Source organism: Cervus canadensis, chromosome X (genome assembly GCF_019320065.1).
Source record: "Cervus canadensis isolate Bull #8, Minnesota chromosome X, ASM1932006v1, whole genome shotgun sequence".
NCBI classification, from domain to species: domain Eukaryota; kingdom Metazoa; phylum Chordata; class Mammalia; order Artiodactyla; family Cervidae; genus Cervus; species Cervus canadensis.
Genome location: NC_057419.1, coordinates 138,932,486 through 138,955,424, shown reverse-complemented (window position 1 = coordinate 138,955,424; position 22,939 = coordinate 138,932,486). Strand labels below are relative to the sequence as shown.

Sequence of the window (22,939 nt, the reverse complement as noted above, 5' to 3'; positions counted from 1 at the left end):
AAAGAAGGCTGAGCACCAAAGAATTGATGCTTTTGAATTGTGATGCTGGAGAAGACTTTTGAGAGAGTCCTTTGGATGGCAAGGAGATAAAACCAGTCAATCCTAAAGGAAATCAACCCTAAATATTTATTGGAAGAACTAATGCTGAAGCTGAAGCTCCAATACTTTGGCCACCTAATGTGAAAAACTGACTCACTGGAAAAGACCCTGATGCTGGGAGAGTTTGAAGGCAGGAGGAGAAGAGGATGACAGAGGATGAGATGGTTGAATGGTACCATTGATTCAATGGATAGGAGTTTGAGCAAACTCCGGGAGATAGTGAAGGACAGGGAAGCCTGGCATGCTGCAGTTCATGGGGTCGCAAAGAGTAGGATACAGCTTAGTGACTGAACAACAACAATGAATTGGTGGTGAAAATATAATTAGGGAAGCTTACTTGGAAAGAACCATAAGTCAAAAGCCTTTAAAACAAATATTACTCCTAATTCAGCAGTTTAACTTCTAAGAATTTTATCTATGTCCAATAACCATGCATATATCCTAAAATTTACCTACATTGGGGCTCACTGAAGCACAATTGAAAAAAGCAAAAAGCTAGAAACATTAACTAATATGTAACAACAGGTACTAGTTAAATAATAGTGTATCCTTATAATGTAAAATTTAACAACCATTAAAATGTAGACTATTTAATAATATGGAACAATATTCATGTACACATGTCTGTTACATCTGTATCTCTTTTTCCATCAAAGATTGAGTACAGTGTGCTGTGTAAATATCAGGGGACAAATAAATTTAAAACATATATACTGGCCCCCAAGTTCATCTCCAGTGAACCAGTGAAGTTGCTCAGTCATGTCCATCTCTTTGTGATCCCATGGACTGTAGCCTGCCAGGCTCTTCCATCCATGGTATTTTCCAGGCAAGAGTACTGGAATGGATTGCCATTTCCTTCTCCAGGGGATCTTCCCGACCCAGGGATCGACCCAGGTCTCCTGCACTGCAGGCAGACGCTTTACTGTCTGAGCTACCAGGGAAGCTCAAATTCATCTCAGACAATGCTAAGTTCTGAAGAAATAACTAAGATATAACCTCTATCATCAAGAAGCTCAAATTCCAGTAATGAAGGTAAATATGTGAATAAATAACTACAACAGTGTATAATAAATGCTGACAATATTGTATATAGAACAAGTTATTAAAAACAGGAGTCAAGGAAGGCTTCATAGAAGAGATGGTCTGAGCAATTACCAGGGAGCAATTACCATGGGAGACCATGGGAGCAATTACCAGACAGACAATGATGGGGTGGGGTATGCCAGGAGAATCATCTGAATATCCAAAAATATGGATAAACGAATACTAAGTGTTTGCAAAACCATAAATATTACTCACACACATAGAAAACAAACTTATGGTTACCAAAGTGGAAAAGAAAGGAGGGACAAATTATGGGTATGAGATTAACAGATACAATCCACTATACATAAAACAGTTAAGCAGCGAGGATTTACTGTATAGCACAGGAAACCATACTCATTATTTTGTAATAACCTATAATGGAATATAACCTGCAAGATACTTGAATCATTATGCTGTATTCCTGAAACTAACACAATATTGTAAATAAACTATACTTCAATTTTAAAAAGTAATGCTGCAAACAAAAGATGAGGCTGAAAAATAAGTAGGGGCTAGATTATACATGGTACTCTGTATATTATGCAAATAAAAAATATAGAGCAATGGTAAGTACTGAAGACATGATTAGCAGAGAGTATCGTTATATCAAAATCAATCCGGCAGTTGTGTAAAAGTGAATTGGATTCGGGTAACACTGGGAAAATGAGACCAATAAAAGACTAATTAAAGATTTAAACATATGTATTTATTGCTGCCACATTCCAAAACACTTGTGAAATGGCAGTAAGGAGATTAAAAAAAAAGAAGAAAAACATAAAAGCACAAAACCACAAGGACAAAGATGTAAGAAAGGAGACAAGAACAAAATTTTGAAAACTGTAACATCTGAACCCTAGAAAGGATTTGGAATTAGCAGGAAAAGGTAATTCAAAGTGGTGCTGCACTATTTACAACAGCTAGGACATGGAAACAACCCAGATGTTCATTGACAGATGAATGGATAAAGAAGATGTGGTACATATACACAATGGAATATTACTCAGTCATAAAAAGGAATGAATGTGAGTCAGTTGTAGTGAGGTGGATGAACTTAGAGCCTATTATACAGAGCAAAGTAAGTTAGAAAAACAAATATCATTTATTAATGCATATATATGGAATCTAGAAAAATACTACTGATGAACCTACTTGCAGGGCAGGAATAGATGGAGACACAGAGAATAGACATGTGGACACAGTGGGGGAATGAGGAGAGGGTAAGATCAATTGAGAAATTAGCATTTACATGTATACACTATCATGTGTAAAACAGGTAACTGGCGGGAAGCTGTTGTATAACACAGGGAGCCCAGCCTGGTACCAGAAAGGTGGGATGGGAGAGGGGGTGGGATGGGACACACACACACATATACACACACACATATATAAACACCATATACCCATGGTGGTATATATATTATGAAAGGTGGTGTTAGTCGCTCAGTCATGTCTGAGTCTTTGTGACCACATGGATTGCAGCCCACCAGGATCCTCTGTCCATGGAATTCTCCAGGAAAGAATACTGTAGTGGGTTGCCATTCCCTTCTCCAGGAGATTTTCCCACCTCAGGAATCGAACTGGGGTCTCCTGCATTGCAGGCAGATTCTTTACCATTAGAGCCCCCAGGGAAGCCCCACATATATTATATGTATTGCACAATTATATATCTAATTGTGTACTGCATGCATATTTTATTAATAATATATTACACATGGATAGAGAGAAAGAAATGGTGTGGTAAAGAGAGTTAAATCCTCACCTCTCACTTTGGGAAGTTAGTACAGAAGGCCTAAAATGGAAAGGCTACAAAGTAATAGTATATATGTTTTTTAGAGATATAGACATGCTTTTTTAAAAAAGAGCTAAAACAAAGAACATGTTTCTGGGGAATGGGAAATGTGCTGTGGACTAGGAGCTGATATTTTTCATAAACCTAATAAAACTGCTCTACTTTTAAGGTAGGAGATGAAGACCCTAAATAAGGCAGTAAAAGAAATCTGCTTAAAAGAAAAGATTCAAGAGCTATTTAAAAAGTATAATCATCATTGGGTGGCTGAGCAGTAAAGAATCCACCTGCCAATGCAGGAGACACAAGAAACATAGGTTCGCTCATTATTGAATATCAATACTCACTCCAAGTCTATGCCCTAACCATTAATGTTGAAGAAACTGAAGTTGAATGGTTCTATGAAGACCTACAAGACCTTCTAGAACTAACACCCAAAAAAGATGTCCCTTTCATTATAGGGGACTGGAATGCAAAAGTAGAAAGTCAAGAGATACCTGGAGTAACAAGAAAATTTGGCCTTGAGTACAAAATGAAACAGGGCAAAGGCAAACACAGTTTTGCCAAGAGAATGCACTGGTCATAAAAAACACTGTCTTCCAGCAACACAAGAGACGACTCCACACATGGACATCACCAGATGGTCAATATGGAAATCAGATTAATTATATTCTCTGCAACCAAACATGGAGAAGCTCTATACAGTCAGCAAAAACAAGACTGGGAGCTGAGTGTAGCTCAGATCATGAACTTCTTATTGCCAAACTCAGACTTAAATTGAAGAAAGTAGGGAAGACCACTAGACCATCCAGGTATAACCTAAATCATATCCCTTATGATTATACATTGGAAGTGATAGATAGATTCAAGGGATTAGATCTGATAGACGGAGTACCTGAAGAACTATGGACAGACGTTCATGACATTATACAGGAGGCAGTGATCAAGACCATCCCCCAGAAAAGAAATGTGAAAAGGCAAAATGGTTGTCTGAGAAGGCCTTACAAATAGCTGAGAAAAGAGACACTAAAGGCAAAGGAGAAAAGGAAAAGATATACTCATTTGAATGCAGAGTTCCAAAGAAAAGCAAGGCGAGATAAGAAAGCCTTCCTCATTGATACAATGCAAAGAAATAGAGGAAAACAATAGAATGGGAAAGACTAGAGATGTCTTCAAGAAAATGAAGAGATACCAAGGGAACATTTCATGCAAAGATGGGCACAACAAAAGACAGAAATGGTATGGACCTAACAGAAACAGAAGATATTAAGAAGAGGTGGCAAGAATACACAGAAAAACTGTACAAAATAGATCTTCATGACCCAGATAACCATGATGGTGTGATCACTCACCTACAGTCAGACATCCTAGAGCGTGAAGTCAAGTGAGTCTTAGGAAGCATCACTACGAACAAAGCTAGTGGAGGTGATGGAATTCCAGTTGAGCTATTTCAAATTCTAAAAGATGATGCTGTGAAAGTGCTGCACTCAATACGCCAGCAAACTTGGAAAACTCAGCAGTGGCCACAGGACTGGAAAAGGTCAGTTTTCATTCCAATCCCAAAGAAAGGCAATGCCAAAGAGTGTTCAAACTACTGCACAATTGCACTCATCTCACACACTAGCAAAGTAATACTCAAAATTCTCCAAGCCAGGCTTCAACAGTATGTGAACCATGAACTTCCAGATGTTTAAGGTGGATTTGGAAAAGGCAGAGCAGTCAGAGATCAAATTGCCAACATCTGTTGGATCATCAAAAAAGCAAGAGAGTTACAGAAAAACATCTACTTCTGCTTTATTGATTATGCCAATGCCTTTGACTTTGTGGATCACAACAAACTGTGGAAAATTCTTAAAGACATGGGAATACTAGACCACCTGACCTGCCTCCTGAGAAATCTGTATGCAGGTCAGGAAGCAACAGTTAGAACTGGACATGGAACAATAGACTGTTTCCAAATTGGGAAAGGAGTACGTCAAGGCTGTATACTGTCACCCTGCTTATTTAACTTATATGCAGAGTATACATCATGAGAAATGTTGGGCTGGATGAAGCACAAGCTGGAATCCAGTTTGCCGGGAGAAATATCCATAACCTCAGATATGCAGATGACACCACCATTATGGCAGAAAGTGAAGAACTAAAGAGCCTCTTGATGAAAGTGAAAGAGGAGAGTGAAAAAGTTGGCTTAAAACTCAACATTCAGAAAACTAAGATCATGGCATCCAGTCCCATCACTTCATGGTAAATAGATGGGGAAACAATGGAAACAGTCAAGAGACTTTATTTTGGGGGGGGCTCCAAAATCACTGCTGATGGTGACTGCAGCCGTGAAATTAAAAGACGCTTGCTCCTTGGAAGAAAAGCTATGACCAACCTAGACAGCATATTAAAAAGCAGAGACATGTGCTCGCTTTGGCAGCACATATACTAAAATTGGAACGGTACAGAGAAGATTAGCATGTCCCCTGCGCAAGGATGACACGCAAATTCGTGAAGCATTCCATATTTTTGTCAATGTATGACAAAAACGACTACAATATTGTAAAGTAATTAGCCTCTAACTAATAAAAATAAATGGAAAAAAAAATAAAAAGCAGAGACATGACTTTGCCAACAAAGGTCCATTTAATCAAAGCTATGATCTTTTCAGTACACGGATGGATGTGAGAGTTGGACTATAAAGAAAGCTGAGGGCCAAAGAATTGATGCTTTTAACTGTGTTGTTGGAGAAGACTCTTGAGAGTCCCTTGTACTGCAAGGAGATCCACCCAGTCCATCCTAAAGGAGATCAGTCCTGAATGTTCATTGGAAGGACTGATGCTGAAGCTCAAACTTCAATACTTTGGCCACATGATGCGAAGAACTGATTCACTGGAAAAGACCCTGATGCTGGGAAAGATTGAAGGTGGGAGGAGAAGGGGATGACAGAGGATAAGATGGTTGGATGGCATCATTGACTCAATGGACATGAGTTTGAGCAAGCTCAGAGAGTTGGCGATGGACAGGGAAGTGTGGCACACTGCAGTCCATGGGTCGTAAAGAGTAGGACATGACTGAGCAAATGAACTGATTCAACTGAATGAAATGTAAACAGCCTACCTTAAGTCCTGAATAAATAGCAGCAATCAACTGAAAAAAAGAGAACTAAAAGGAGTTACAGACCTGGGAGGCCCAGGAGAGAGTGAAGATAATGAGTTTAGTTTTATACAAGTTTAATTTGAGGTGCCATGGGATACCTTAAGTGCAGATGTTTGTTACCATGAAGCTTTAGAACAGATAGTCAGAGAAACATTAGTGAAACTGATGGTTAGAGATGACAACTGAGGTTTCAAAAATGCTGATTATCAGGAAAGCCTTAGAAGAGAATACGTTTAGAAACAAGGAAAGGTTGCAAATAAAAACCTTACTTCCTAATTCCAGAAAACTGAAAAAGAGCAAAGCAAGCAAAAGGAAGGAAATAATGAAGATAAGACCGGTTATCAATGAAATTGAAACCAGGAACACTACTGAGTAAAAGCAAAGAAACAAGCAGCTTAATTGTTCAGAAAAAAAATCAGTAAAATTGATAAACCTCTACCAAGATAGAAAAAAATAAGAGAACACAAATCACCAACATAGAAATAAAACAGGGTATATCACTACAGACCCTGCAGCCAATAAAAGGATAAAAATCCTATAAACAAGTTTATGTTTATAAATTAAATGACCTAGTAGAAGTGCACCACAAATTATAATAACCACAAATTATGAAAATTCAACCAAGCTAATCTGAATAGACCTAGAAGCATTAAAGAAATTGACTTTGTATGTAAAAAGCTTTCCCAAAAGAAATAACCAGGCCCAGGTGGTTTCACTGGAGAATTCTACTAAATACCTAAAGAAGAATCAAGAACAGTTCACAAATGCTTCTAAAAGTAGAAGCCAGTATTACCCTAATAACAAAACTAAAAATGACAGTATAAAAAAGGAGAAAACTACAGATCAACATCTCTCATGAACATTTAAAAATCTCTCACCAGAGAGATAGAGGGTGATAAATTAAGAGGTTGGGTTTAAGATATACACACTACTATATAAAAGACAGATAATCAACAAAGACCTATGTATAACACAGGGAACTCTACTCAATACTCTGTAATAACCTATATGGGAAAATAATCTGAAGAAGAATGGATATATGGGTATGTATAACTGAATCACTTTGCTGTACACCCAAACCTACAACATTGTAAATCAATTATATTCCAATGCAAAATAAAAAAAATTAAAAATCTCTCAAACACTTAAAGATCCTCAAGAAAATTCTAGCAAACCAAATTCAATAATATATAAAAGGTACTAAAAACTAGGACCAAGTAGAATTTATTACATAAATGTAAGGCTGATTCATTTGATGTTTAAAACTGTGTCAATGAAGGGACTTCCCCAGTCGTTCAGTGGTTATGAATCCGCCTTGCAATCTAAGGATGCAAGTTTGATCTCTGGTCAGGGAACTAAGACCCTACATGTTGCAGAGGCAGCTAAGCCCATACACGGCAACTACTGAACCTGCACGTTCTGGAGCCCAACAGAGATCTCGTGTACTGCAACTAAGATCTGATACAGCCAAATAAATATATAAATATTTTTTAAGAATGTGTCAATGTAATCCACCATATCAACAAGTTAAAGAAGAAAAATCATATGATTATATCAATTGATGTTGAAAAAGCAATTGACAAAATCCAATATTCATGAATGATAAAAATTAGTGATTAAAAAGAAGTCAGGAAAAGAGTGGAATTAACTCAATTTGATTAAAAAAAGCATCTATTAAAAAACCTATAGCTAAAATCATATACTGCTAGTGAAAGACTAAACTCAGAGGCAAGGCAAAGATGTTTGCTCTCATCACTCTTATTCAACATGGTACTGAAGCTCTAGACAGTGCAATGTAAGAAAAAGAAAGAAATAGCATACTGATTGGAAAGAAATAAAACTGTCCCTTTTTGCAGATGACGTAACTACCTCTGTAGAAAATCCCAAGGAATCAGAAACAAAAAACAAAACTCCCCAAATCAAACTCTTAGATCTAAGAAGTGAATTCAGCAAGCATACAAGATCAACATTAAAAAATGTGATTTTTATGTATTAAAAATGAACATGTGGAAACCAGAATTTAAAACACAATACCATTTATAATCACTACAAATAAAATGAAACACTTAAGTATAAGTCTAACAAAACCAAAACATATAGATGATGTGAGTGCTGAAAATTACAAAATGCTGATAAAGGCAGGCTCTTTACCATCTGAGCCACCTGGAAAGTCCTAAAAGAAATCACAGAAGACCTAAATAAATATTTAGACATACTATGTTCATGCACGAGAAGATTCTACATGGGAAAGATGTCCATTTCCCCTCAAACTGATCTATAAATTTAATGTGTGTGTGTTTAGTCGCTCAGTTGTGTCCGACTCTTTGTAACCCCATGGAATGTAGCCCACCAGGCTCCTCTGTCCATGGAGATTCTCCAGGCAAGAATATTGGAATGAGTTGTCATACCCTCCTCCAGGGAATCTTCCCAACCCAGGGAAAGAACTCAGGTCTCCTGCATTGCTGGCGGATTCTTTACCATCTGAGCCACCAAGGAAGCCCTTGGTAGCTCATAATGATATAAATTTAATGTAATCCCTATCAAATCACAGCCCAGCAAACTTTTATGGAAATGCAAACTAATTAAAATAGCTAAAACAACCTTGATGGAGAAAAATAAAGTGGGAGAAATCAGTCTCCAAGATATTAAGGCTTATATGGGAAAGGCTTACATTAATGAAGAGAGTGTGGCATTGGTGGAGGGAAAGACATAGATCTATGGAACAGTGATTCCAGAAAACAATTTGATAAGGGAAAAACTTCCATAAAAGGAAAAAAAGTTGATCTAAACTTCTCACCTTATACAAAAATTAACTCAAAAAGCCTTAAATGTAAAATATAAAACAATAAAACTTGTAGGAAAAAAACAGTAGAAAATGGGGGGATATAGGACTACACAAAAAGCTCTTAGACTTGACACCAAAAACATGATTCATAAAAGGTAAAACTGATAAACTGGACTTAATTGTAAAACTTTTGTCCTATGAACAACTCTGTTGAGAATAGACAAGCTGCAAAGTTGGAGAAAATATCTACAAACCACATAGCTACCAAAGGACTAGTAGTAGCTGGAATACACAATAACCTCTCAAAACAACAGGTGAAAAATCCAGTTCGGGATAACCAACAAGGACCTACTGTATAGCACATGGAACTCTGCTCAATGTTATGTGGCAGCCTGGATGGGAAGGGGGTTTGAGGGAGAATGGATACATGTATTTGTATGGCTGAGTCCCTTTGCTGTTTACCTGAAACTATCACAACATTGTTAATCAGCTATACCCCAATACAAGATAAAAAGTTAAAAAAAAATAGTAACCAACAATATATAATTCTCAGTAACCAAATGAATCATCTAGTCAAGCTTCATAATGTTCTAAATAAATAAACAAATATAAAGTTGAAATATATTGTTACATATTGGCATTAATTTATTATTTTTAAAAAGTGCTTTCTTATTTTAAAATATTTTAATGACACATAGTAAAAAACTAATGATATAATAAATATGGATATGTCCCACATGAAGGTTTATTTTATCTTACCCTGATAACTTTATTTCTTTTCCTGTTTTTAATAAAATGAGATTCCAGCTAGAGTTGATGCCCTTTGTGTAACTCCCCACAATCATACCATATACCTCTTACCTCTCCTGCCATAAACACAGACTTGAATTTGTGGTTAAATAGTGCCATCAATGATACTATATTTTGCTGAATATGTCTATTTTCATAAAAATTACACAATGTGATTCAGAAGACTTTTATATTCGATACAATAGATATTATATTCTACACATAATTCTTCAACTTGCACATTGCACACATTATGTTTTTAAAATTAACCTACGTTGATGTAAGTCAAGTTTGTTCATGTGAATTTTTAAATACTTGTACAATATCCCACTGAACAAATATAACATCAACTTATTTATGCATGCTCCTCTTGATGGATATTTGGGTTGCTATATGTTCTATGTCATTACAAATAACAATTGCAATAAATTTTTAAAAATCCAATTAGAAAATGGACAAAAGATGAAAACTGACATTTCATCAAAAAGGATATGCTCATGACAAATAAGCACATGAAAAAGATGTTCAACATCACTAGTCATTAGGAAAATGCAAATTAAAATTTCAATGATATCACTACACATCTATCGGAATGGCTAAAAGGAAAAAAAAAATAGTGAAAATACCAAATGTTTAGGACACAGACAAATTAGATCACTCATACATCACTGGTGGGCATGTAAAAAAGGTACAGTCTCTCTGGAAAACAGTGTATCAGTTTCTTATAAAATTAAACACTCAACTACCACATGACCTAGCAACTGCACTCTTGGGCATCTATCCCAGAGAAATGAAAACTTACGTTCACATAAGACTCTGTACATAAACATTCACAGAAGCTTTACTCATAAGTAGCCCCAAACTGAGAACATCTAAGATGTACTATAACAGGTAAATGTGTAAACAAATTGTAGTACATCCAAACCATGGAAAATTACTGAGCAACTAAAAGGATCAAATCATTGATATTAATATACATAGCAAGTTAGATGAATCTCTGGGGAACTAAGCTGAATGATAAAAAGTCAGCCCCTAAATTTTACATGCTATATGATTTCATTTTATATAGTATTATAAAATGGCAAAATTTTAGAAATGGAGACTAGATTAGCGGTTGCCAAGAACTGGGGAGCAGCGATTAGGGGGATTAGAAGTGGGTGTGGCAATAAAAGAGGAATATGAGGAATTCTTGTGGTGATAGAATTATTCTGCATTTTGACTATGGTTGTGGATATAAAGTTGTTTATGACTAAACACACACATGCACAAGTAAAACTGTGGAAATCTGAACAAGACAGATTTTATTGATATTAATATCCCAGTTGTGATATAGTACTAGCGATTTGTAAGATGTTATCACTAGGGAAAACTAGGTAACAAGAAATAGGAACTCTACATTATTTCTTCATTACCTATATTATTTCTTATGTTATATGTGAATCCACAATTACCTCAGTAAAAATTTCATTGGTGTAAAAGACTAACCCACACAAATAAGATTTTGAGTCCCAACTTCTTCTAGAAGTGCCTGCTGATTAGGCACATAATATGACCCCAAATTTTTGTGAGGCAACAAACAGCTTTAACAAATTTATTCTCACTGCTTAGTATGCTTGGCCATCTTTTCAGCTTCCAATATGGGTTTCTTTACTTCTGTACGATTGCTAAGCCAAAGGCACATTTAAAGGTTTTTAGTTACTGTAGTATAATACTAGGTTAGGCTGCTGTTTAAAAGCAACCTTGAAATCTCAGGAGCTTAACCTAATTAAGGTTTATTTCTCATTCAAAAAGGAGAAGAAGGAGGTAGAAGAGGAAGAGAGGTGGAGGGAGAGAGGAAGAAAAGAGAGAGTGGGAAGGAGGGAGAAAGAGAGAGAGAACACTATCCTCCTACTTGTCATTGGTACTTTTAAGAAGAGTCCCAGGTTACTGAAACTAAAGTAACACTCAGAATAAATATACTTGAATACTTAATGCTAACTATGGCCTGATAGAAAGGAGTTTCTAGCTCAACTCTGCCATGAGAATTCTAATCCTGATCTTATCATTGATACATTAAGGTGATGTTGATAACACAGTCTGCTTGTATAAAGCATTACTGCTTACTCAAAATTAATAAAAAATATGTTTCAAGGAAAGGAATAAAAATAAAAGGTGGTAAAGGTATTGTGAATTCTTGGAGGCTAGGGTGGGAGAAAGATAGTAGAATTATTGCATTTGAAGTGGTCCTCAGACAGTCATCATGTTGAAATGTTACTTACTCTTCAAGTCTCACTTCAAATTCTAGCTCTTCTAGGAAACCAACAGAAGATAGGTTTCTCTTTCTTTACTGACTCCACGCTTTGAAACTTTTCAAGGCAGAGATGCATGCCATTGATGTTTATATCTCCTACACCGATTTAAGAGAACACCTTGACACATAGTAGGTGCTTTGTATTGAGAATCACTACTCTGTGGTTTTGACTTGCATCCAAAAGAACACTTTCCATGATACAGCACTTGAGCAAAATACCTATGCATATTACCTTATTCAATTCCCACAATAGCTTAGAATAACTAAAAACTCCAGAATGTTCAGTGGCTTCCCAAAAGCCAAAAGTAATGAAAATTGATAACAGGACTCATATCTTCAGACTCCCATCTAAGAATGCTTTTCCTATTACAATGCATCTGTATGTCAAAGGCTATGAAAATTTTAAATAAAATGTACTAACTGGCACCACAACATAACATTATTTGTTATTCCTTCACATACTGAAGTGCTCAAAATAGGGCAGTCCTATCTAAACTCCAACTGGGGAGATTTCATTGGTGAAATACTATCAGGCCACTTTATAGATAAAGTACTATATAGATAAAGTACCTCATAGATGAGGTAGCCATAGAGTGTGGGCCCCTAAACTGCATTATAGCAAGGCTCTGGTATATTTATAGTTTTTAGTCACTAACAGGAAGAAAATTGCTTTGGAGAAAAATCTGTATATCTCACAAACAATATAAATTCTGCTATTTGGGAGTGATTTAAATGATGTTACATATAATTCATCTGGGGAAATGCTCCAGCTTGAGGAAATTCACTTGGGCACAAAATGTACATAAGGAGGATTAGTGGAAATCTAATTTTGCAGATGTATTGAGTGTATTTCAAATCTGGATTTACATATAGAAAAGAAGTTTGGGAAGAGAAGCTCTGAGAATGTTAACCATCATGCATTCTTTGCTAACAGGAGCTGAAGACTTGATCATTTTTAATCTTAGTACTCTAATCTAACCTACAAGAAATTCTTCAGAATCAAGGAGAAATTGTGTGACAATAAATCTGTTTTTGTCTGTAATGGGGAACAGAGATGAGCAGGTAGCTCATTAAACAATGGAAAGATATAAAATACCTTTCAATTAACAGGCAATGGGTAGAAGCAAGTAAAGTAGCTGTCTCTGTTGAGCTTAAAGAGACCTTTAAAGTGAGTCTGTGTGTTGTTGCCACATCTCTGACAGATCAAGAGCTTTCACTTCTGAAGTATCTGAAGTGGAACATTATACTCCAGAACACAAGAGATGATCTCATCGATCAACCAATGTGTCAGCAAGATTTCCCATGAAATTTCAGAAAAAGAGGTAAAAGAAACCAGCTCAATCTGTAAATCAGATTCTGCTCTAGAAGATGGAATAGGAAAAAGACACTTTGATTGGAATTCAAAGGTGTCTTTTGGTATCTCAGCATTAGATACGCTTCAGATATGAGAGGGCTAAAAGTAATTAATAAAAATTTTTTAACCATTTCTTATCTGTGCCAAAGCTTCTTAAAAAATACAGCACAGTAACTATAGTTAATGTGTGTATGCATGAGTGCTCAGTCATATCCAACTCTTTGCGAGCCCATGGACTGTAGCCCACTAGGCTTCTCTGTCCATGGGATTTTCCAGGCAATACTGGAATGGGTTGCCATTTCCTTCTCCAGGATAGTTATTAATACTGTATTGCATATTTGAAAGTTGCTAAGAGAGTAGATCTTAAAAGTTCTCATCTCAAGAAAAAAAAAAAGTTTTGGTGACTATGTAAGGAGACGGATGTTAACTAGACATCGTGGTGATCATTTGGTAATGTGTACAAATATTGAATCATGTGGTACATCTGAAACTAATATAATGCTCTATGTCAAATATACCTCAATTTTTTAAAAAAGATAAAAACATGCCCAGACCTGAAAAATCCAATTTAAAATAATCTCTCAAACAATAATCACTAACATTGGGTAAAAGTGAAGTATGATTATGACATATCACAAAAAGCTGCTTCTCTAAAATGATCCTGAGAGTGTATTTTATGCAAGTTAGTAGAATCATGCTAGATAACCAAATATTTTTTACGTCAAAAATAAATAATTAAGGTGTTCACAGACCAGTGCTAATAGAACTATACTGGAGAAATATCACAAAACTCCTTATGGCATTTTAGTTACTCTAAAGATTCTTCTCTTTCTGTCATAAATAACAGTCTAAATGTTGTGAGCAACTATTAAATAATTATGGGGTAATCCATGAGAGACTACAGTGATTATGGGTGAAATACGTTTTAGTCACTTCTTATCATCATGAAGCTCTGGGACACTTCATGAAAGAAGCAAATGCCATCAAAATACTCAAGGAACTTTGAAATAATGACAAGCCTAAGATTTTCCGCTGCCTGTCTCTTTATTACAGTGTTTGACAAATATTAACAGACAAGACAAGGTTGGTTATATGAAGAAATACAAAACACCTAACCTTCAGCCCTACCTCCCTGCTCTAAAAGAGTAGCTTCATATATTTATTTATTTATTTACTTAGCTTCATATATTTAAAATGAATAACAAGTTGGCTCAGATTGATTGCCAACCCTGTCATAAGTGGTCCCAGTAGAGCTGAAGCTGCTGCAGTTTCAGTGACTGCCAGTTGAGAAGACAGATGTGTGACTGCAGCACTGCCATCAAGCCAATCTTGAAATAATGACATAAGTTTGCACAAAGAGAAAGACAAGAGAGGGAACCAGTATCTGACTATAGTTACTATTAATTTTCAGTTAGCTATATTAATCATGAGGAAAAGAGGCATATAAAATGTTTCTAAAATAGATAAATATCTATTTGAAAAAATTGGAAGAAAAGTTATGGCAAAACCAGACAATGTATTAAAACGCAGAGACATCCCTTTGCTGACAAAGGTCCGTCTAGTCAAATCTATGGTTTTTCCAGTAGTCCTGTACGATGTGAGAGTTGAACCATAAAGAAGGCTGAGTGCTGAAGAATTGAAGCTTTCAAACTGTGGTGCTGGAGAAGACTCTTCAGAGTCTCCTGACGGCAAGGAAATCAAACCAGTCAATCCTAAAGGAAATCAACCCTGAATATTCACTGGAAGGACTGATGCTAAAGCTGAACCGCCAATACTCTGGCCACCTGATGAGAAGAGCCAACTCACTGGAAAAGACCCTGATGCTGGGAAAGATTGAGGGCAAGAGGAGAAGGGGACGACAGAGGACAAAATGGTTGGATGGCATCACCTACTCAATGGACACGAGTTACAGCAGATTCCAGGAGATGGTGAAGGACAGGGAAGCCTGGCATGCTGCAGTCCATGTGGTTGCAAAGAGTCAGACACTACTTTGCAATTGAACAACAATAGCAGCATATATGTTCAGTGTGCTCAGTCACTCAGTTGTGTCCGACTATTTGCATCTCATGGACTGTAGCCTGCCAGGCTCCTCTGTCCATGGGACTTTTCAGGCAAGAATACTGGAATGGGTGCCATTTCCTCATCCAAAGGATCTTCCTGACCCAGGGATCGAACTTGCGTCACCTGTGTCTTCTGCACTGAGCAGGTGGGTTCTTTACCACTGAGCCACCTGGGAAGCCACTCTCTTACTCAAAACTCTTATACTTACCTCTTCCTGATTTGGTTCCATCAGTGAAGTTCTATGTAATTTAGAGGAAGAAAGGGGCCTGGTTCTCTACTTACTCATGGATATTGAAAAGTTGACTGGACAGTATAATATTTTAACATATATAAAGGGTAATGTGTGATTTTCAAATCACTTTTAAAGACAAGCTGATTTTTAAGTTAAATATATAGCACAATATTTATGGTCCATAGCAGAAAAAAATTCTGTACTGTCATTAAAGATACCAAATCATAAAAATATTTCCTAGAAATGTTTCAGAATACAGATTTAAGCTTTAAAATAATATTTTAGAAAAACCTACCAGTTAGAGATTTCTCTTTACAATTTTTCTTATTTCTATTATTAAAATAACATGTTTTGGCTTTTTAAAAAACTATTATTTGGATGTGAATAAAGAGATTCATTGAAAAGTTTAACTTTAAAATTTCTCAGTCCACAGACCATTTCAGCAGACATGATGCCATTAATTATTAAGTAAAATAAACCACCACCACCACCAGCAAAAAAAAAACCCTCTTAGCATAATTAAATCCTGCCACTCTCCATTCCCTGATCATGTCTTTTCCTGATATGAAAAAGAAAGGTTTCTTGTGGGAACAGAAAAAAGGAGCCCACAGTATCAAGAATCCCTAGGCTTTTTTCCATTATCATGGCCTCTCCACCTCATTTGAGAACCTGTATGAGCTCTCATTGCCTCTTCAGCTCAACTCAATTTTTAGCAGAAAAGTAACTCCAAGTAATCGTTACTTTCTATTGTCTTATCTTTTTCACTGTGTTGACTGAAGCTTTACCCAGACCACTAGAGTTTACATCCTACCCAAGTACTACCATTATCATATTTTGAAAACCCATGTCCTCTACTGTTAGGTAAATGATTGGGATTTGTTTTTATATCTGGTGATGCCCACGTTAGAATTGTTTTAAGAGCATACCAGTAGAAAGAATACTATTCTGATGATTATTCTGGTCTGAGCTCTGCCACTAATTAACTGTGTGTTCTTAGGGAAGTTGTTTAACCTCTCTGAACCACAATTCCTTCATCTACATAATATAGTAAGTTCTTGGTAGCACTAACAACCTTAATTTTACTAGTAGGAAAACAGTGGCTGAGAGCCTTGAGATTTCATTTATGACAAAGAGGATCCCAGCCAAGAGAAAAAAAAATCATTATAATCTTTCTTTACCTAATTACATTTTGACATCCCCCCAACTCCACCCAAAAGCACTGCTCACTGTAGGAAAATATGCAACAGAGAGGAATACAGCTGAGTCAAACTTTCTATGATCTCATTCCTCAGTGTTCTCTAGCCACCGATATGCTTCCACATCACAGCTGTTCTTAACCACTTCTCTAGGTAAGTGGTTTTCAATGATAATGTGTGGAACTGCCTTCTCTAGACTCAATTTAACAGCTCCCTTTTGAACCATATGACCCTTTTTTGTCTTCCTCCCTCAGCCCATCCCCATCCACAGCAAACTCTGACAACCAGTTCTGCCGCTATCATTTACAGACTACCAATCATGGAACAGGCACTGCTTAAGGAAACTTCAATGTTGCTTCTTTTAATTCTTACAAAAGCCCTAAAAGGTAAATATTACTCATTTTTAAAATGAGGAAACAGACTCAGAGAAACTGAGTTACAATTAAGGTCACACAACTATTAAGTGGTAATACCTTGACTTGAGGGCTTCCAGGTGGCATAGTGGTAAAGAATCTGCCTAACAATGCAGGAGATGCAAGAGATGGGGGTTCGATCCCTGGGTTGGGAAGAGCCCCTGGAGTAGGAAATAGCAACACACTCCAGTATTCTTTCCTGGAAAATCTCATGGATAGAGGAGCCCAGCAGGTTACAGTCCATGGGGTCACAAAGAGCTGGACACCTACTGAGCATGCACACACACACACCCCTTGACTTGAATCCATATCTATCTGATTCAGAAACCTCTCCCCATCAGGTAATTAATACTAAAGTGAAAATCGCTCAGTCGTATCCGACTCTTTGCGACCCCATGGACTGTACATTCCATGGAATTCTCCAGGTCAGAATACTGGAGTGGGTAGCCTTTCCCTTCTCTGGTGGATCTTCCCAACCCAGGGATTGAACCCAGGTCTCCCGCATTGCAGGTGGATTTTTTACCAGCTGAACCACAAACTAAAGCAATATGGAATTTAACCTCCCTCTGATGATTCAAAATACAGTTTAGAATAGAATAGGATATTTTTTTCTTTTAACACAGGAAAGAAGGAAGTAAACATGGATGATGATGATATAGGTATATTTGGAAGGGAAAGAAGCAGAAGTTCATGGTTGATGACCTCTATTAATGCAGAGAATGAGGAATCTATAAAGCCAAATAAGATTTGTATTATTTTCATACCACATCTTTAAAAATAGTAACTCTGATTGGTTAACTAGCTCCCATTTGTCTCAATTACTGACGTCTCAATATATTCCATATTTAGGCAAAGGTCTATGACAATCATTTCCCACCAGTTTTTGTTTTAAATCTATTGAAAAGCTGAGAGAATAGTAAAAGTCACAAATTTAAATACCTTTTTCCTAGGTTAACCCACTGTTCCCATTTTGCCACAAATTTCTCCATCTTTTTCGCCTCACAAATGATTTTGGTTGAACCACTTGAAATAAAACTAGCATGCAGCTAATTTTATTCTCTAAATGTAGCATGCAGCTTCTAAGAGTAAAAATATTTTCTTGCATAACCATAATAACATACATAGGAAAATAAAAAAATCCCTTAATATTTAATGTGCAGTTCATACTCAGTTTCCCTAAATGTTCTAAATAATGTCTTCTGGGCTTTGATCCAGTATCTAATCAAAGTTAACATGATAGACTTGATTGTTATATCTCTTTTAATCTATAACAATCTCCTTAATTTTTTTGTTTTGAACTTTCTAGTTACCCATGACTGATTTTTCAAGAGTCGAATCCATTATCTTTCAGAATATATTGCCCATAGAATGTCTGATTATTTTCTTATCATTAGATTCAGGTTAAACATTTTTAATAAGAATACTACATATTATGCACTTCTCATGTCAGATCAAGAAGCACACAATGTCGACTTATTGCAATACTAGTGATATTAAATTTGATCACTTGATTAAAGTGGTACTTGTCAGATAGCACTGTTGCAAAGGTACATTTTCTCCTTTGTAATTTTTAAATAATGGGTAGAGTTTTAGCATTCTTAAGTGGTTTTAGCATTCCTTGATGACCCTTGCCAGAATCAATCAATAAGCCAGGGCTACAAAATGGTAACTTTCTCATTAAATTGTACAATTAAAATGACTGCATGTAAATTGAGTATATAAATTATATCTAAATAAACTTAAAAATCACTTAGTAACTTGTAGTCTATATTTGATCCGTTTCCTGTCTGTGTGTGTGTATATATATATATATATATATATATTTTTTTTTTTTTTTCCAAGAAATGACTGACAGTTTAAATATAAATGAGGTAGAGGATTCAACATCATGGAAACCTTAATGAAAGTATTCTTTTGAAAATGTTTTAAATAGTGGTTCTCTATTTCTTCTACAATTATTAGCTGTACAATCATTCCTTCTACAATTATTAGCTGCCATGCTTCTATAAAGACTCTTCACTGCATCTCCCATTTCTCTCTGTCTCTGTCTTTTTTGGGAATATCACTGTGGTCTCATGAGGTTTTTCTCCCTCAGTGTATTATAATCCATCACTGTCATTATTCTTTTTGACGTTGAAACCTGATTTGGCCAGTAGAAGCCCATTAAAGCACCATCTCGTGTCCTGAATATCTCATTAGTTTTTGAATAATCTTTGTTTTCTGGCATAAAAAGTGCCAAACTCACCCTGTACTTCCCCTGTGTAAGACCTGAGATCAGATATTTCTCTAAGAAGCCTTGGTTCATTTTAATGGTAATGGTATCTAGAAACCAAGATCTAAGTGCTAGATGTGCTCACTGCTATCAGGGTGTATCATTGCTTCTTGGCCCTTTCCGTGTATAGAAAAAGGGAACAGTAATTCATACTGATGTTTGCAATTCAAGTTTATAACAAAATATGAAAGAAAGAAAAATATCTTATTTCTGCTTTATCTTTTAATGAAAATCTTGGTTTCTATTGTTAATAAATCTGTGCATTTTCTTTCTACTATATTTATAATGATGGGCTTCCCAGGAGGCACTACCAGCCTGCCAATGCTAGAGATGTAAGAGATGTGGGTTCGATCCCTGGTTCAGGAAGATCCCCTGGAGGAGGGCATGGCAATCCACTGCAGTATTCTTGCCTGGAGAATCCCATGTATAAAGGAGCCAGGTGGGCTACAGTCCATAGGGTTGCAAAGAGTCAGACATGATTGAAGTGACTTAGCAAGCACACACATATTTATAATGGTAGAAATATAATTATACCACATGCATATGTAATATATAGTATCATCCTGAAACTAATGATAAACTTATTAAGAAAGCTTAAGATTTCTTTGTGGTTCTTTTTTTTTTTTTTTTTTTTGTGGTTCTTTTTATCATTAAGATTACATCCTAGCAAGGATGCACCATCAAAAACACAATGTACAAAAGTTATCCGAACTGCATATTTATGTTATAAATTAGTTACACAGGTTTGTTTGGTTTCATTTTGTATTCAGTTTTAGCATTTGTCTTTCTTCCCACTATTTTTGGCTTAATTTAAATTTTTGAATATTTAAATTTTTGCATGGTCCAGAAGTCAAAACTGTATAAAAAAAAAGGCATATCCAGAAAAGTCCTGTTTCCATTCCTACCTCCTCCACCCCATTCCTAAACACCCCCTATTTTCATCAGTTTCTAGTTTATCCTTCCTATGTTTCATTTTATAAAAATAAGCAATTACAGTTCTTCAGAATTAATACAGACATAACATGTGTTAAATAGTACTCCTACAATTGAGTTCTTATTTGAGTGTGGTCATGGTGCACAAAACCTGACTTGTATCACATTTTCTACTTACAGATAACTTGGGGTACAAATAAACTCCCACCTGAAGTATGATTAATCCACTGTAGACAGTCCAAATGAACATTTAGAATTCTGCAGATCTGCTGGAGCTAAAAACACACAGGAATGCATTTGAATAAGTTCTAATGAGGTGGATGAAACTGGAGCCTATTATACAGAGTGAAGTAAGTCAGAAAGAAAAACACCAATACAGTATCCTAACGCATATATATGGAATTTAGAAAGATGGTAACAGTGACCCTATATATGAGACAGCAAAAGAGACACAGATGTAAAGAACAGTCTTTTGGACTCTATGGGAAAAGGCGAGGGTGGGATGATTTGAGAAGGTAGCGTTGAAACATGTACATTATATGTGAAGCGGATCGCCAGTCAAGGTTCAATGCATGAGACAGGGTGCTCAGGGCTGGTGCACTGGGATGACCCTGGGGGGTGGATGGGATAGGGAGGGAGGTGGGAGGGGGGTTCTGGATGGGGAACACATGTGCACCCGAGGCTGATTCATGTCAATGTATGGCAAAAACCACTACAAAATTGTAAACTAATTAGCTTCCAATTAAAATAAATAAATTAATTTAAAGAATATTAGCTGTAAAAAATTAAAATAAAAAAACTGTTCTGTAAAGCAATTATCCTTCAACTAAAAAATTAAATTTAAAAAACTGGAAAAACAAACAAAAAACCACACAGGATTCTTAGATTATGATTATTCTGATATGGTAAACAAAAAATAAACATAAAAAATGAAATTAGGAAGTTATTTACATTTCTTCTGATAAGAAATTTACTGAGAATATGCTAAGTATTAATTGCATGGGTTTTTTGCTATTTTATGTTTGTAATGTTCATATATTAGTTTAATCTATTTCAACTGTCAAGAATTCAATTCCTACAATTCAGTAAAAAAAAAAAACACCTAACTTCTATAGTACAAAAATAAGGAAAGAAAATTAAGAGACATTTGACAGAACAAGAAATTCATATAAAACCTTTAAAATATGACCTTTTATCAACGAAACTAACTTTTTAAATTGAGGTATAATTGATACATATAACATTATATTAGCTTCAGGTATATACAATAATGATTTGATATTCATATATATTATGGAATGACTACCACATTAAGTCAGTTAATATTCACCATACAGTTACAAAAATTTTTTTCCTTATAAGGACTTTCCCAATCTATTCTTTTAGCAATTTTCAAATATGTAATACAGTATTATTAACTGTAGCTACCATGGTTTTTTCATTTTGTAACTAGAAGTTTGTACCTTTTGACTCCCTTCAGCCATTTTGCCCACCACTCACCTCCATCCTATGGCAATCACCAATCTGTTCTGGGTATTTATGAGCTTGATTTAGTTTTAGTTTTTTGTTTTCAAATTCCATATATAAGTGAGATCGTATGGTATTTGTCTTTCTCTGACTTATTTTACTTTGCATAATGCTCTCAAGGTCCATCCATGTTATTGCAAACAGCAAAATTTCCAAATCATCCATTTTTAATAAATGGTAATATTCAGTTGTCAAATTCATACATACACAGCCTATGATAATATAAATTGACCCAGCCCTCCAAAATGTAAATTTTTGCAATATATACCAAAGTCTTATATATATATATCAAACTATGATATATATATATCAGAAGTCTGATATATATATATATATATCTTATGTATGTATATCAAATATTTCAAACCCTAAGCTATCAGGGTTTCCCTGGTAGCTCAGCTGGTAAAGAATCTGCCTGCAATGAAGGAGACCCCAGTTCGATTCCTGGGTCGGGAAGATCCTCTGGAGAAGGGATAGGCTACCCACTCCAGTATTCTTGTGCTTCCCTTGTGGCTCAGCTGGTAAAGAATCCATCTGCAACGCGGGAGACCTGGGTTCAATTCCTGGATTGGGAAGATCCCGTGGAGAAGGGTATGGCTATCCACTCCAGTGTTCTGGCCTAGAGAATTCAGTCCATAGGGTTGCAAAGAGTTGGACACAATTGAGTGACTTTCACATCAAAGTCTTACCTTTTAACTCAGTATACTCTACTTCTAGAAATCTATCCAGAAGAAATAATGAAATCTAAACATACACCAGGTCATTACAGGTTAATTTCATAATGGTAAAATTTTGCAACAATATCTCCATCAATAAAAATGATTAAATACATTATGGTAAAGTCATCTCTAATGAAATATTATAGAGTTATTATAACCATATTTTCAAAGAATGGTTAAAATTTGGGGAAAATACCATGAAAGAATATTAAATGAAGACAGAATCCAAAACTTTATATAGATGTGTTTCTAATAA

The 22,939-nt window shown here is 35.8% G+C and overlaps 1 protein-coding gene and 1 non-coding gene across 3 annotated transcripts in view; one reads left to right on the top strand and one right to left on the bottom strand.

Annotated features, from left to right (window-relative positions):
• NUP62CL (nucleoporin 62 C-terminal like) overlaps positions 1 to 22,939 on the bottom strand; it is an 85,458-nt gene that overhangs the window by 4,579 nt on the left and 57,940 nt on the right. The window contains exon 9 of one of the 2 annotated variants that reach the window (XM_043460032.1): positions 20,646 to 20,712. The exons of the other annotated variant lie outside the window; for it this stretch is intronic. Within the exon in view, the coding sequence (XP_043315967.1) occupies positions 20,646 to 20,712 (67 nt within the window). The remainder of the gene's footprint in view (positions 1 to 20,645; positions 20,713 to 22,939) is intronic. 2 annotated transcript variants of the gene reach the window in all.
• On the top strand, positions 5,378 to 5,484 carry LOC122436065. The gene has a single exon (XR_006267838.1). It is a non-coding gene; the product is annotated as a U6 spliceosomal RNA (small nuclear RNA).